Source organism: Amblyomma mixtum, chromosome 5 (assembly GCF_055824585.1).
Source record: "Amblyomma mixtum isolate Tamu chromosome 5, ASM5582458v1, whole genome shotgun sequence".
Lineage (NCBI taxonomy): Eukaryota > Metazoa > Arthropoda > Arachnida > Ixodida > Ixodidae > Amblyomma > Amblyomma mixtum.
The window spans coordinates 193,779,654-193,796,291 of record NC_143016.1 but is presented as its reverse complement, the minus strand read 5'-3'; the positions used below and the strand labels follow the sequence as shown (position 1 = coordinate 193,796,291).

The 16,638-nt window shown below is 48.2% G+C and overlaps 1 protein-coding gene across 1 annotated transcript in view; it reads left to right on the top strand.

The window, feature by feature from the left end:
* LOC149345310 (uncharacterized) overlaps window positions 1-425 on the top strand; it is a 67,997-nt gene extending 67,572 nt beyond the window's left edge. The window contains exon 6 of the mRNA XM_089547400.1: window positions 188-425. Within this exon, the coding sequence (XP_089403526.1) occupies window positions 188-425 (238 nt within the window). The remainder of the gene's footprint in view (window positions 1-187) is intronic.
* The last annotated feature ends 16,213 nt before the right edge of the window (window positions 426-16,638 follow it).

Here is a 16,638-nt window from a genome sequence, read left to right as displayed (position 1 = left end):
GGGTTAAATACATTTGGCGAGACGCCGGTGCATGAGCAGCAAGGCATGGCGAACGTGACAAGCCACGAGCAGACGTCGCGATGCGATACAACAGTCTATACGTCTTTTGGTGCGTGCAGTTTCGCTGCCAACTCGGCCTTTAACCGATGCTCTCGCTGTTGCGCGGTGCATTGTTCTTGCGGCGCAGGGTCGACGAGCACCGCGCGCTCAAGTACTGCGTGGTGGTGTCCGTCCTTGCGCTGGTCTGCCTGTACTACGCGGGCTTCCTGGCCGCCTACTTGCTGCTGTCTGCGCAGCCGGAGCACAGGCCGTCGGCAGCCACTCACGACCTTCCGCACAACGACGGAGTGTTCCGGCCACGCACGTCCCGACGCGAGGTGACGTCCACGCCGGCAGGGCCGACGCCGGAAGTGTCTCCTCCGTAGACGACTTCCTTTTGCGTTGGGGAAGGCGTCACGCTGTTTATTCCTGTTTGGAGCTGATCTTTGAAAACTGGCAGCTAATCTGAGTGGACCTGAACCCCACAAGGAGATAAATAATACGGTGCGCCTCCATATCACAGCGAGGAGTGCCTTGCCGGGGGACTCCAGTTCTCGGTTCTAAACGTGTATAACAAGTAGTGATCTTTCTGCAACGCCTTTTCAACTGAGAGGAAGTAAAATTTCGCTCTTGGAGTTCTGTGTCCCTAGTTTCAGTACGGGCAGAGTAGTAACAAAGGCATTTCTTCTTTTCAGTTGCTGTCTCTTTCCGGATAGACCTTTCGTTCCTCCTTCACTAGTGTACTTTTGAAGTCTAGTACATTTCAGTTTTAGGTTAACCAAGGAGCCTACTGAATTTTGTATCTAGTAATATTAATTATAATACTAATAACAATAATCCTTTTTCGATCATCATGCGGTACATGACGGACTAATAAAGTGTGCCGACATAATAAAGCGGACTTTTGTATTGCGTCTCTGACTGAAAAGCAAGAAATGTTTTCATCTGGAATTCATTCGCATGTCCTACAGAGTACTAGGTCAGTGAAAGCTTATCCTAAAGATGACGGCACACAAAAAAAAAACTCTTCCAGGCCGTACAGTGTTCTACTTAGGATGTTATGTCTTGAATCCAGGTGGTGGAGTGCGTTGCGCTTGAATTGCATAACGTTAAGCATGGCTCCATTAGATCACAGTGAAGATGGTGTCTTTGCAAGTGTGCACGAGGAGTAGGAAATGGTGGTTTGTTTTATAAGGATGAAGGCTGGAAACCAGATTGGGGACGAATCGGGTTAGTCGCTACATATACGTCATGCGGATGGCGAAAAAAATTCACATGCACGCAGGAAGACAAAGACGAGCGTTACTTGCAACTGATTTATTCAGTTAAGCCCACACGCGTTTTAAGCCCTTTCCTGAAGAGTGCGATGACAGTATCAAAAGAAGGCACATGGTTTCTGGGCGATAAATACGAAAGCTGTGTTACTTATAATGAGATGGACTGCGAACAAAACCAGTTACTGTCAAGTGGTGCTATCTTTTGTACTTCCGTAGTTTCACGTGTTAGTCCGCACTGTTTTGCGAAGATTTTGCCCCGTTTTAGAAAAAAAAAAAGCACTGTTCGAATTTCGCACAATGGCGTTGGCCTCGTGCAACCGGTCGTTGATGTAGCGCCCGGTCTCTCGGCACCAGGCAACTGTAAGCAAAAGAAAATGCAATCTTTGCACTCAACGCTTGCTAAGTGGTGTGTTAGACTGCATTTTAGAGCGAAAGCACTGCATCACGACCAAAGCCGTGAAAGCCGTTATCGCTGACACCTGACCTAAATAAACAGATAAAACAATTGCTGGCATTTAGCATCGCTAAGCACGAAATATCGTGCGGAAGCACCCGTTTTTTTGCAGGTGGACGCCACCGCCATGTTTCTGGAAGCACTGTTGAGGAGGATGTAGAAGAGGATGTAGATGTTCACTGACCCAAGGAGGCAGTTATGCGCGTCTGAAACTCTTTCATCTTCAGTGCCAATTCATCCGATGTATGCCTGCGGCCTATGCTCGAGTGTCGCGTTTCTGCAGAAAGTAGTCCACGCCAACGTGTATTCCACTTCGTTTCTGCCACAGCGTTGTCCATGCCAACACATGCACATCTCTGTCACCACCGTCCCATAGCTCAAAACACGAATATCAGTTGGACAGTAGAATTAATTCATATAGAAGAAGATGTGCAATGCATAGCTCGAGGCTGTGTTGCAGTTTACGGCGAGGCGTGTTCGGCTGTGGCAATAGCCTAGTGCTATCGGGCGGAGGCGAACGAAACTAATTTGTTCTCGCTACCACTGGTTCGAATCCCAGGCGCCGATATGTATTTAATTTCTTTTTATTCGTTCATTTCAGATGGTACATACGCACAAACCTCGCCAGATATTACTGCCGGTTTACCCATCGGATCGCAATAGTAAAATAAATAATGCGTTTCGAGCCCGCGGTAGCGCGAACAGGTCAGCTTCGCTGGCAACCCACTCTCGCGCTGTGCATTGCAGATCGTTATCTTAATCAACTTGTATCTGCGGCACGAAAAGGTCAGAACACCGTAAGCTCGATCAGAGCTTAGCCTGAGTGTACTATTATCGCCGAACGTTCCAACGGCCCAGAAAAGCAAAAGCATGAGCCAACCACGCTAAAAGGATGCTTTCGCCCGTCTACTCGGTTTAAATGCGTTTAAACCCCACAATTCTGTTGCTTGAATGAAGCTTACGGCTTTCTGAGCTTGCAATGTTTGTTAAGCATGTGGGGAACACTGAATCCAACATGCATGTCGGATTTTTCCGCAATAATCTTTAGGCTGCGTGCAATGATGTGAACACAAGGAACAAGTTTAGTTGTGCGCGGAAGCAAACCGATAAAATTTAAGAAAGAGTCCATAGGTGCGGTTATCGGGCTTCCAGTGGCAACATGTCGGTGGCCAAACCGGACGCCTGCTCTAGTTAGTGTGACTATCGAACAAGCGTAGAGAAAGGAGCAAGCAGTGAAACGCCCAGATAAGGTACTGAACATAGAAGTCGTTTGTACTGAGGCATTGCCGCAGTTTATACAGCGCTACAAACAATCCGAGGAAAAAAATTGGAGACACACAATCTCTACTTTAAGTATACGACGTGATAACCTTGACGTAATGCGCATATAGGCGCATTCATATTGCCATGTACCTGACACAAGCTATCTGCGCGCTAAGCCGCAACGAGGATGAAGCGGTCATGCTTGCGAGAGGAGCACTCATGCTAGGGTTCGGGGCTTGGAATAAAACCTCAGCAACTCTACGGTCCCACTCCATGTCTGCGACGGGTCTTTATCCGGTTCGTTAAAATATTGTTGCCATTGAACTGGTTACCGTATCAGTGGACTCGACTGGTGAATGAATCCTTAGAGTCCCTGAGCTGAGTGCTGGCAATATCAGTGCAGCCGTGAATACAGACTTCCCTGTAACATCCCCGTAACATCTTTTGGTGGAGGTCGCGGGTTCGAGCCGACCACACGCTGGATCTTCGGAGCAGCCGCGACGGACACCCAATTTCAGTGTCAAAGAGCCCTGTTTGCAGAACGGAACGCGGGTGCCGTTCGCGGCGAGCAGATCGGTGAGCGAATGCGATGTGCAGTCGTCGCGCGTAGCAGTTAGGACACTGACTTGAGCACGGGTATCAACAGGAATGTGGTGCCGGTGGTCTCGTCGGTGACGCAGAAAAGGCGACAGGGTTCGATATGCCTTGACCGCTCGTCGGCGCTATTGGTCGGCCGGCTGGTCGAACTCCACGGAGGATCCGCCTCTGGCAGATCTAGTCACATCTCCCACGCTTGAAAAATGGGAAGCTGTTCTCGCTAGCCCGGACCCGGGCGTTCAGTCCAGGGCCACGGCAAAAGCGCAGGAGGTCGCCGACGGACTCAAAATGGCGGCCTCCTGGACCGGCTGAAGTACCCAAGAACATCGCCAACGAATTGCTGACAATAAAGTTTTCTCTATCTCTCCCGCCCAGGAGCGCGGAAATAGGCAGTGGCGGGCGTTGGCGCAGAATCGGCGGTGGTAGTAATAGAGAGGCAGCCAACATGGGGAGCACGAACGGCGTTCTTGGGAACCGGAAAAAGATATGGGCGCCGTCGGTGATGCAGTCGGGACTCTCGGCGGGCTGGGGACGGCCTGGTGGAGTTTAGCTGCTCGAGGAGTTGGCAGAGCTGTTCAATAGATGCTGACGACGTTGTCTGGTCCGGATAGGAACTATTGGGTGGTGGAGGTGGAGAAGGGGTGACGTTCAAAGAGCAGACAGCGGCAACCTAGGGAGAGTAGTTGCCAGTCTTCAGGAACTTGCCGGCTAAGTCGGCGAGATAAGAGAGGTACATATTCGAGGCAGCAGCGAATATCGGCAGACGCTTGAGGAATAGCTCGCGCAGGAGAGTGTCGTCGACTGCTTGTGCTGGGGCTCCGAGAAGCTGCACAATGCGACGGAGCAGTGGACTGGGTCGAGGGTCTCGAAGCTCCTCAGCGGACAGAAGCTGTTGAATGCGCATTCGCGTCGACGCTGCAGTGCGCGCGAGGAGCGCTGCCTTGAGCTGATGGTATGGATCCGCGGGGGGTTCAAGCGGAACCAGGCTAGGAGATCGGCGACTGCTTCAGCCGCAGGTAGGGTAGAGACGACATTTACGACTCATGTGACTTGAGTCGCGGCGCGGGCGAGATCAAAGTGGACCTCCACCTGATGATACCATAGCGCTGAGAAGGGCGGCAGGCGGACAGCAGCAGCTGAGAGGGGAGCCAGGGCCTGAGGCGTCGAAGTGGGCACCGAGCTGTGTTCCGCGGTCTGCGTAGAGAGCGGGTCCTGGTGGTCCTCCATGGCTCTACCTCGTCTCAGCAAAGGCCACAGAGGTAACGTCTGAGTCACCAGCTGTAGAGCGCCGTCGGGAGGAAGGACCCGAACAAAACGTTTGCAGACTCGAGAACAGGTTTCCTTTTAATGCCTCTTTGCCGTCCGAGTGCCATCTCGCCGCCAGGGCATTCTAGAATGAGGCTCGTGGCACTTCGTCTTTTTCGGCCGCTCCAGTCGCCTAGAGAGGGTGCTGCTACACTATCAACAGATTTCACAGTCGCAAAGAACTAGAACTGTGATAAACACAGTCACATGTTACGACTGGCATTCCGTTGAAAGTCTACTCCAAGAGCGAGCAAAAGGAAGCTATTAGTCAATTTTACTGAGATAAATTTATTCTCCGATGGGAATGGTGTTACAGCATTCAGCCTTTCGCACAGAGACGTGCCTGTTTTTCTGCCACATAAAGGCATAGCTATTTTTTTAGCTTCCTTGCCTGCCCTCCACGTTAACCGCTTATTCATCGGCATCAAGTTAAAGCTTCACTTGCCAGGTGTGGCCGACACTGAATCCATTTTTCTTTCAGATGGGTTGATACTAACGGGACAAGCACACTACATTCTTTCTCTCGCTGTGATGGAAGAGGATGCAGAGCTTCAGGATCACCGTTCCGTAAATGCAGAAACTCGAGTTCGCTGGCCAGGCCATCCACCTTGTCATGCATATTTTCATGAGCCTCTGCTGTCACACCAAGCACTTCCGTATGTTGCCGCCAACTACGCTGGTGCAATTAATAGACCTCTTTTTTAAGCACTTTTGTGTCTGGTGCATTTTCAGTTCAATAGGCTGAACATTCTTGCACAAGACAGCAAGTTCTCAGTCCTGATTCTCAAGGTTTCTTAGAATGTTATCAACCTGTCAGAGGTAATTTACAATGATTCTTTAATGCCACTGGTTTGGTGCGCCACTAGTTGATAAGCCACTGGCTTTATCAACTAGCTGTACAATAGTGTCGACCTTAGCCATCATAGGAAGCAATAACGCGAGCTCTTAATTTAACTTGTTCTGCGGTGAGCGTTAACCCTGGTTTTGGCCGCACGAGCTACTTCTTGAATTTTGGTCGGATGCGTGTGAAGGGAAAAGTCCCCCAAGCAAGTTCGAGCATCCTCAGAGGTGGGGCCCCGGAGGATCAAGAAAACTGCCCCAGACCGAGCATGTGAGGGGAAAGAATACAAATAGTTCTAATTAAAGTGAACCAGTTACTTTAAGCAAAGTACTGTGCGGCCGATGATCAATGAGCGGTCCCGGCGGGGGATGTAGCTCTCCGTTGCCAGAGTAGCGGCGGGGCCAAGTACCGCCGCAGGCCTGATCCTGCAGCTGCAGGAAACGGGGCGCGGAGCTCTTGCAGCAGTCGCTACCTTGATGCACAAGGATGTGCACTGCCGGGCGGTCATGGCACGGGAGGTACCTTGTTACGGCATTACAGGCCCTGACCATGGGACGGCAGGCCAAGAAAGTGGGTGGGTGGATGGGTGGGTGGGTGGGTGGGTGGATGGATGGATGGATGGATGGATGGATGGATGGATGGATGGATGGATGGATGGATGGATGGATGGATGGATGGTTGAACGGACGAACGGACGGACGGACGGACGGATGGATGGATGGACGGACGGACGGAGGGATCGATGGATGGATGGATGGATGGATGGATGGATGGATGGATGGACGGACGGACGGGAGCGCCCCCTTTCAAACGGGGTGGTAGCAATTGCCACCATGCTCAGCTTTTCATTCTTTATTTTTTTAACTGTGTTGTAAATTCTCATTAAGATCCGCAATCTTCTTTACCTACGGCTTCCTACACTTGTAACCTTATGTCACACCTCTGCTTTTCAGCCACCAATCCTCCAATCGCTTTTTGCTAACTTCCACTGCAGATGTATTTACATGACCATTGTTATCTTTAGACCCTATGGCCTCCGGAAGAGTGGCTGAGCCTGCATCGACATCCGGACGGATACCATCACCTAAGAGCACTTGCTGCTGGGCTAGTTGGTTTTGGTTGATATTTGAAGAGGTTTTAGGCGCAAAAAACAGACACATAGGTAGATAACAGGACGAAGCGCCAGTCCTGTTACCTACCTATGTGTCTGTCTGTTTTTTGCGCGTGAAACCTATTCAAATAGGATAACATCACATTTGGGTATGAGGTGTTCAATTGTTTCCACAGATCTACCACACAATGCACACGTGTCATCTTCTTCGTTAAATTTCTTTTTGTAGTTGCGCGTTCTAAGATACCCTGACCTAGCTTCAAACAGTAGGGCACTGCCTCTGGAGTTATCACAGAAAAGTTCTTTCCTGATCTGCCTTATCTAGTATCGATATAGTTCTACGCTATGTTTCTTTTCCATTGAATTAATCCAATTTTTAACTTCCGCGTTTTTAACCTGTCGTTTAATGCTCTTTCTTTCTCCGTCCTCATGACTGGCATACTTACTGGTTAAGCAAACAAGGGAAGGGGTTGAGGGGCTCGTTATAAATATGACAGAAGCCAACAGCCACAGAAACCAAGGGGCACAGGGGATTTTTAATTTTTATTTATTTATTTTGTGGTGTTGATCAATTTAGAATATTACTGAATATGTTATCGCTTAAAGTAATTGATTAGAAAAGCAGAAAAAAAACCTTGCTTAGCGAGGGCCTCGGGTCTGGCAGCCTTGACGCCATAGGAAGCATAAGAGGGTTCTCACTCAGCTTCCACCCTCTGCGTTCGATGACGTTCTACGTCACACATGCGGTAAATCAGGACGTTCTACGTCCGCCGCTTATGAACGCGGGTGGCGCTGATGAACACTCTTAAGGTTAGGTTACTTGTAAACATAAATACCCCCGAAAGTAGAAGATTTGACAGCCGTCGCCGTAGCTCAGAGGTAGAGCACCGGACGCGTAACTCGGAGGTCGTGGGTTCGGATCCCACCGGCGGCATGTGGTTGTTTTTTCTTCTGCTTTTCTAATCAATTACTTTAAGCGATAACATATTCAGTAATATTCTAAATTAATCAACACCACAAAATAAATAAATAAAAATTAAAAAATCCCCTGTGCCCCTTGGTTTCTGTGGCTGTTGGCTTCTGTCATATTTATAACGAGCCCCTCATCCCCTTCCCTTGTTTGCTTAATTGCTTAGCGAGGGCCTCGGTTCTGGCAGCCTTGACGCCATAGGAAGCATAAGAGGGTTCTCACTCAGCTTCCACCCTCTGCGTTCGATGACGTTCTACGTCACACATGCGGTAAATCGGGACGTTCTACGTCCGCCGCTTATGAACGCGGGTGGCGCTGATGAACACTCTCAAGGTTAGGTTACTTGTAAACATAAATACCCCCGAAAGTAGAAGATTTGACAGCCGTCGCCGTAGCTCAGAGGTAGAACACCGGACGCGTAATTCGGAGGTCGTGGGTTCGGATCCCACCGGCGGCATGTGGTTGTTTTTTCTTCTGCTTTTCTAATCAATTACTTTAAGCGATAACATATTCGGTAATATTCTAAATTGATCAACACCACAAAATAAATAAATAAAAATTAAAAAATCCCCTGTGCCCCTTGGTTTCTGTGGCTCTTGGCTTTTGTCATACTTACTGGTTAGTTTTCTAGTTCTTTTCCGCCACTCTGAGTCAACGCTCTTTCTGCATAAATATTTAAATACCTTAGAGTCCCACCTGTTATCGTCCTATTTCCTCATGCATTCTTCTTATAGTATTTTACTCTTAACTTCCCGTGCTTCGAACGAAGCCCAGCCTATATCCCCTTGTACTGCCTCGTTTGTGGTTTTGCCGTGGGCACCTAGTGCTAATTTTCCAACAGCTCTCTGTTGACGTCTAATCTAGACTGAACTTCTGCTCTTAAGCACCGACCCGCATTGCCGAAAATAAGCCCGGGCACCATTATTCCTTTCCAAATACCTCTTGGTACTTCATATTTGTTGTACCCCCATAATGACCTATGCTTTATTATCCCGGCGACTCTTCGCCCTTTTGCCCTAAGAGACTGTTCATGCTTTTCCGTGTATATCTGCCCTTCGTTTAGCCATATCCCGAGGTATTTGTATTCGGCCACTTTGGATATTTGGTGGCCTTGTATTGTAAGCACCTGATCAGTTATATCGTTTAAAATTATCACACCTGATTTAGTTGCGCTAAAACTGAACCTAGAGCGTCTCCTTTGTCTCCACAACAATTAACCAAAGTTTGTAAATCTTCCGGGTTATCTGCTAACAGCACAATATCGCACGCATACAATAAACCCGGGAGTCGCTGCTCAACTACATTTCCGCCTAATCTGTACGACAGATTATAACCTACATTACTTTCTTCTAGCCTTCTTTCCATAATTATCACATAAAGCATGAACAGCAGCGGTGATAGAGGACAACCTTGCCTTAAACCTTTGTGCACCCCCACAACTGTGGTACTTTTTTATGCGAAGCATACTAAAATAGCCCAATCCAGCTCCTCGAGCGCGGCGGTGTCGTTACCATTGACCTTTCGTGACCTCCATGTCATACCACGTGATGCGTGACGTCACAGCAGATGAAAAACGGGGCCCAACTCGCGCCGTCGCGCGAGGCGTCGTGGCCAAGGATGACCACGTGGTGCGTGACGTCACAGCAGATGAGAAACGGGGGCCAAGCTCGCGCCGTCGCGCGAGGCGTCGCGACCAAGGAGGACCACGTGATGCGTGACGTAACGACATAGGAGAAACCGGGCCCCAGCTCGCGCCGTCGCGCGAGGCGTCGCGACCAATTTGTTTCCTGCTTCTGCCGCTAGGTGCGCTGTAGTGAACACGTGATGCTGGAGCGGCGGTATACAAGGGGGTGCGCCTGCCTCTGCTAGGCGTACACGGGATAGAGATGCCTCCTGGAGACAGGGCTGCTCGTTGGAATGAGAAGCAAAAGTTGCGGCGTGCTACAAAGACTGATGAAGAGCGGGAAGAACGTCTAGCCAAGCGGCGTGCTCGATATGCAACTCGGCGACAATATGCTTCGCATCTGACTAGGCTTAACCTAAGCTAAGCCTCAGCCATTTTTTCCCTTCCCATGTAATTTCAACTTTATTATCTCGGCAGATTTCCTGTATAAAATCAATTACTTCATGACCGATACCTAAATCTTTTAATATACTCCACAGGAGTTCCCTGTTCACGTTATCGAATGCACCGCTTATGTCCAGAAATGCTAAATACAGAGGTTTCTTTTCCTCCTTAGCTATTTCTATGGATTGGGTAAGCACGAACAGGCCATCATTTAAGCACCTACCCCTTCTGAACCCATTCTGAAGTTCTCCGGGTATGCGATTACCTTCTACCCATGAGTGCATTTTTAATTTCACCGCCTGCATTGCTAGCCTGTACATAAAAGATGTTATTGTAATCGGACAGAAGGATTTTATGTTCAGCTTATCTCCTTTCTCTTTATAAATCTAATCCATTTTGCTCTGTCTCCAGCTGTGCGGAATTTGCTTATTTGTTATGACTGTCTCCAATGCTTTTATCAGCGCTTCCTTGCTTCTTGGGCCAAGTTCATTAAGCAGCTTAATTGGAATTTCGTCCATCCCTGCAGATGTGGTTTTAGGAATATTTGCTTGCGCCTTTTTCCAGTTAAGACTAGACAGTTCTAAGCTATTTTCTATTGTCCTGTCCCGTGTTGCCGCCTCACCTGGGGAGATCACCCCACTGTCGTTGCTAAAAGATGCAGCTATAAAAGACGTAATGTAGTTCATAGCGTCGTCTCCCTCTAAATATTTTCGCTCAGCATCTTTAATCTGTTCCTGCTTTCTTTGATTTGTTTTTCTCAACTAGGTTATATTTATTTAATTACATATACTGCAGCCCCGATGGGGCTATTGCAGGAGTGGGAGGAAGAAAAAAAAAGGCAGAGAGGGACAACATATTCAGAAGTGAACACCATTAAAATACAGAACAGAAATGCAACAGACTAATCACAGATTTGCAACAACATTGAAAAATAGGTTTGGTTCCAGGGAGCGTATATCACCGGGTAAAGAATTCCATCGTTCGATAACACGAGGAAAAAAACTAAATTTGAACATATCAGTGCGCGCGTGAATGGGTGTTACATTCAATGGGTGGTAGCTCCTTGTAGATGAAGATGCTGAAAAATGCAAATACTCAGACAGTGAAGCAAAGCGGGATGAATTAACAATACCATGAAAATATTTTAAACACTCATTGTCGCGGCGGGTACAAAGGAGGGAAATGCCTATGGCAGGAAGAGTGGATGAAGGTGAAAAATTTCTGTCATACCGTCGGCAAATAAACCGTACTGCTTTCCTTTGGACGGATTCCAGCTTACTGATATCGGACTGTTTATGAGGATTCCAGATTATTGACCCATACTCCAAAAGTGGACGAATTAAAGCTTTGTATGTTACCAGTTTAATTTCTTGGGGGGCAACACTAAGTGTACGTTTTAGATAACCGAGCCTCCGCATTGCTATATTGGATATTGTGTTAATATGCTTTGACCAGGACAAGTTAGAAGAAAAAAGAAGACCTAAATATTTGTACTCGGACACTTGATTCAGAGAGTTATCTTTGAATGAGTAGGTGTAAGAAGATGGTATTGTGCGATTAGAGAATGACATGTATACAGATTTACGAAAGTTTATTTGCATTTGCTATGTTTCTCACCATGAGCAGAATGACACGAATGACTGATTTAGTTGCGCGTGATCCTCAGGGGTGTTAATTGAACTGTATATCACACAATCGTCTGCATACAACCGAATTTTAGAAATAATATTTTCTTGCAAATCATTAATGTATAATAAGAACAACAGTGGCACGAGCACGGATCCTTGTGGTACACCGGATGATACATTAACAGTTTCAGATGAACAGGAGTTGAAAGAAACATACTGTGTACGATTAGAAAGAAAGCTTGATATCCAGTCTACCAGTAACGGGTTTTTGAGTATTGCATTAAGTTTACAAAGAAGTTTGCTGTGGAGAACGGTTTCGAAAGCTTTAGAAAGGTCGATAAATAAAGCGTCGATTTGTGAGCCCGTGTCGAGGGAGCTAGCAATGTCGTGCGTGAATTCCACAAGTTGTGAAATGGTACTGAGCCCGCGCCGAAACCCATGCTGAAATTTGCACAAGATATTGTTAGCTTCAAGAAATTATGTAATGTGCTTATGAATGATATGTTCTAGTAATTTGCATGTGTGTGAAGTTAACGAAATGGGGCGATAGTTGGACAAGATTTGGGTACTGCTAGCTTTAAACAGGGGAATAACTTTTGCAAGCTTCCAGGCTACGGGGACGGTTGCGGGTGATAGCGATTTCTGGAAGATGGTAGTCAAATAGCGGCTGGTCCAAAGAGAGTAACGATGCAGAAATATATTAGGGATATCATCAGGACCACTACTTTTTTTCACATTTATGTTCAGAATGAGGTTGAGAACACCTTCGACGCTTATTGAAATATCATCGACAGAACATTGAGAGTTGCTAGGAAAAGTAATCATTTCAAGGTTATCTCTTGTAAATACCGACTGAAAATGTGTGTTGAAACTAGTAGCTATAGCTAATGAATCACAGACCGGCTTCGCAGCAATGCGAAAGTGATGATGACTGCTTTTTTGACTCCCTCTGTGTGGCACACCACGAGTACGCACCCCACAGGGTCAAACAATGACCAAGGAGTACTATTGGGATGTCCTCCGTCACCTACGTGATGCTGTGCGGCGCAAGAAACCGGATTTGAGGTCAACAAGAAAGTGGCGCATCCATCACGAGAATGCTCCTGCACATTAGTCGCACTTGATTCAGACATTTTTGGCGAAAAACCAGACTCCTGTAGTTCAACAGTCTCCTTACTATCCTGATATAGCCCCCCGCGACTTCTGGCTGTTTCCCAAAATCAAGAAGCCATTGAAAGGAGCGCGATTTCAGTCAAGAGAGGAGATTATGGCTGCCACGACAGCTGAGCTAAACTGAGTTCCAAAACGGGCCTTTTGGGAATACTTCCAACAATGGCAGCACCGCTGGGAGAACTGTGGGAAGTCCCAAGGAGACTACTTTGAAAGTGATTAGGTTTCCAAGGCTCCAGCTATGCCAGTTTTTTTTCTTCGGCCGAACGTCGGATACTTTTCTAACAGACCTCTCTGTTAATGCGCTACTTCGCCGCTTTTGAGGTGTTTTAGATGTCGGGAAATTTCAGGCAGACTTAAGCGCTTCTCCCTTGCTACGAAACCTGGACGACGTCACACCTTCAGAGTGTGCAGCGCCCGCAGGATCCCCTGGCAAGCAGAACCTGGCTGTGCCAACCACGGTGCCCACTCTCCGAGGCAGCAGGAGGCAGGCGGGAGACAGCAGGCCCCCGGTTGCGCTGAACCGGGCGAAGACGGCTTCCCAGGCCTGGCCACCGGGGTTCACAGAAGCCGTTCAGCCGCAACCCTGGCTTTCGTCACTCGTGCTCGTCTCCTCACGCCACTCCAACCGCCACGCTCCGTGTTTGCCCTTTTTTCCTCTTTGCCGAGCGAGCGTGAAGCAGCCGCTAGTACTGCAGGGGCGCCGGTGTTCTCATAATGCGCTGCTTTGCCGCTTTTAGTTGTTTTAGGTGTCGGGCAATTTCAGGCAGACTTAAGCGCTTCTCTCTTGCTACGACGTCACACCACAGCAACAGCCTAGATGGCACGAATAGAGACAAGAAACGTGGGTTAAAAACAGAGTGTCTCTAGGTATCCAGTTGTGACATTCGATGCTGTCTTCCTTTTCTGCGATCCATCACAGATGCGCGGCAGCAGCAGTGGGCATAAATAAAGACGTTGCCGCTCGTATGAAGGAAGTGACATCCAGCCTGCGAAAGATAGCAGACGCAGTTTAGCAATTAATGAAGCGAACCGTGCGTATTGCTTATTTTTAAAGGGAGACTGAGGCGGTTTTCGAATCAGCTAATTTTTTAGGGTTTTGAAGTAGTGTCATTGCTGATCACGTCTGTGAAATTATTTTTTAGATTTTGGCCAGAACAGTGGCGGAATCACCAATTAAAAACGCGATGTTTAAATCTCCCGCGCCGCGCGCGACCGCAGGAGAGGAGAACAGCGGAGAGGGAAACCTCGTCCATGTCGGCCAACGTGACGTCACGTTGAGGAGCCGGGAGCTTCGGCGCACCCGAGAGAGCTTTCAGGGCGCGTTGTTTCTCGTGCTGCATGCGTTGTTCCTCGTACTGCGTGCGTTGTGACGTACAAAGCGTGTCAGCCGACCTTGAGAATCAGATTCAACACGAGTTACTACTCTGCTTTCGTGTCCACGAACAACTACGCCCGCGACTGTGTCGTCTTCCACTGTTTTGCGCAAGATCATACGCTCGCAGCGCAAGCGCTCGCTGCTTTGACGAAGAATTCAAGCCGACCAAAGCAAGCGTACTCTGCTCGAAGCACTTTCGTGAGACCGGCTACATGCAGAGCTTGTCCCTAATGTGATCTCTGGAGATTTCGGTCGCGGCTGAACCATGACGCAGTTCCTTTCATTTCCTCGCGCATGAAAGGCGTGTCACCATTTCGAAGAAGCGCCTCTTCTAAAAGCAGAAATATGCTCACTAGAAACACACCCCTGCAGAAACCTAATAGATGCTCAAGAATGTGTTGCTCTTCTCAGCAAGGCTCGGTTAGTGATTTTGTACTCGGTTCGACGTGTCCAAGCAAGCAAGCAAGCAAAGCAAAACACAATAAAGCAAAGCAAGCAAGCATTGAAGCTCTTCATATGCGGCATCTCGTTTAATCGTATCTAAGCGATTAATATGAAAGCGTTCGACGTTCTGATTTCGGATGCAAATTTAACAGAGAAATGAATGCCAATCAAGTTTTTGCAAAAAAACATCATGTCTCGCAACCTTAGTCGGTTTAGTTGTGGCAGCGATCGAGTTGCAGCTAGCTTGGCTTTTAAACACACATATAGTTGGCCACTACTTCACTGAACCTTAACTGCAAATCTAGGAAGGGCGAACGTTTCCGAGGCAGCGATTAATATTTTCTGGCATCTGCTGAACGCGCCACTAGTGAAGCAGCAGCCTTGTGGGCGTATTTAGCTTGGTTTCCAGCGCACAATGATTCCTTCAATACCCTGTGGTGACATGCCTCGCAGTGCTTGGCCACTGCGCTTCGCTAATTTTGACATCAGCTTTGTGCTGCTTCATCGTTTCCTTGAAATACTTTCTTGCCCCAACCTACGCCGGGTAGTGAGAATAGGATTTTTTGTACACAGCGCTTTGGGCCTTTTCTTTAGGATGACGCTCTTTCGGGCGAGCCAGGAGGCGACCGGTGGTGGTAATTGACTCGAGTATTGTTCGCACCCCTTCCTTTCCGAGAATACCAGCCGAGGTTGAGCTGGCACCTTTTACGCATGATCTGCGCACGTGTCTTTCACGCTAGCGTATGCTTGTGCTAGGCGTAGAATTTTTTGCTCGTGTCTTTTTTGCTTTCAGGTGATACGTGGAATGAACAAACTGTAGTATCCTTTTCTTTGGAGGTCAGTAAAAAAATAGTCGCCATATTCGCTATTACAACGCCACGGAAAGCGACGATCTGCACTCAGCGCAGCGCCGGATCCGCATCGGCAGCTTCTCCAGTCCTCAAAATTACGTCACGACCTCGCTTGACCAATCACGGGCGGCGGCGCGCCGCGCGGCGTGCCCCGCGGCACAGGCCGCATATTTCTGCTAAAAAAGGCAATTCGCGCTTGTTTTTGCCTTATTTTGATGCGATATTCGAGCATACACCATGAAAAACTATATAGGTCGCCGCTGCCAGCCGGATTTTCAAAAAAAGTGCTTCAGTCTCCCTTTAAGCATGAGATGCTTTTAGCTCCAGTTGTCGGCAATGTGGTGACGTCACGCCGAGACCGAGAGCCATCATCCGGGCACTGAATTCCACTCATCCGGGCTCTGAAACGAGAACATCCGGGCACCATACGAGACTTATCGAGATTCAACGAGACTCTCTAAGCCCTCCTACGGGACCGGCATACAAGCGCCGGTTGCTCTCCAAACGAGTCACAAAAAATAACTGCTGCCAGTGTCTTCTCAATGTTTATCAAGATATCAGTCGAGCTGTGCATTTGGTAATGCACGGAATTATAATTTCCGATTTCTAATAACGCGTGCAAAAAGCACATACATGCCACAATACACTTCGTTGTCATACGTGATCTGTTAGGGGCTTTGAGAGAAGGCCGCTTAGAGAAAGAAGGGAGCTCCAGGGCGTGCTTTCGCGCGCTCCCCAAGGGTGGCGCTGCGGTCCTACACTCACGCATGTAAAAGACCTGGTTTCCTTTCCCCCTCTGGCAGGCAGATGTATGCACGCTCGCGGAGTATTCGAACGCGCTGCATATACATTCTTGTCAGGCCTGCGTCTCGATGTGTCCGCGTACGCTTCTGCATCGTCCTAGATTTCAATGCCGCCACCGTCACGGCTGCTTAAGCCGAGCAATGAAGCCTGTGTTAGGCCCGTAAACATTTCATGCTTACTCTACTCTCGGTTACGGGAGAGGCGCAATTTTTTTTAATGTATGCATTTGGTTCTTCGATTACAGCTGCGCCTACGTGTAAATATGTACCATGGCGTGTATAATTTCTCTGAAAGCATGCGGCTGTCCCCTGTCTACTTTTGTTGAGTGTTCTTGTTTGAAAAACGATCATTACCAAGTCGCCTTAGTCGCTAAGCGCCGCTTAAGCTTGCGCTTCTTTAAGTTTACCCATCCCTTGAAAGGCTGAACGTGCACCATAG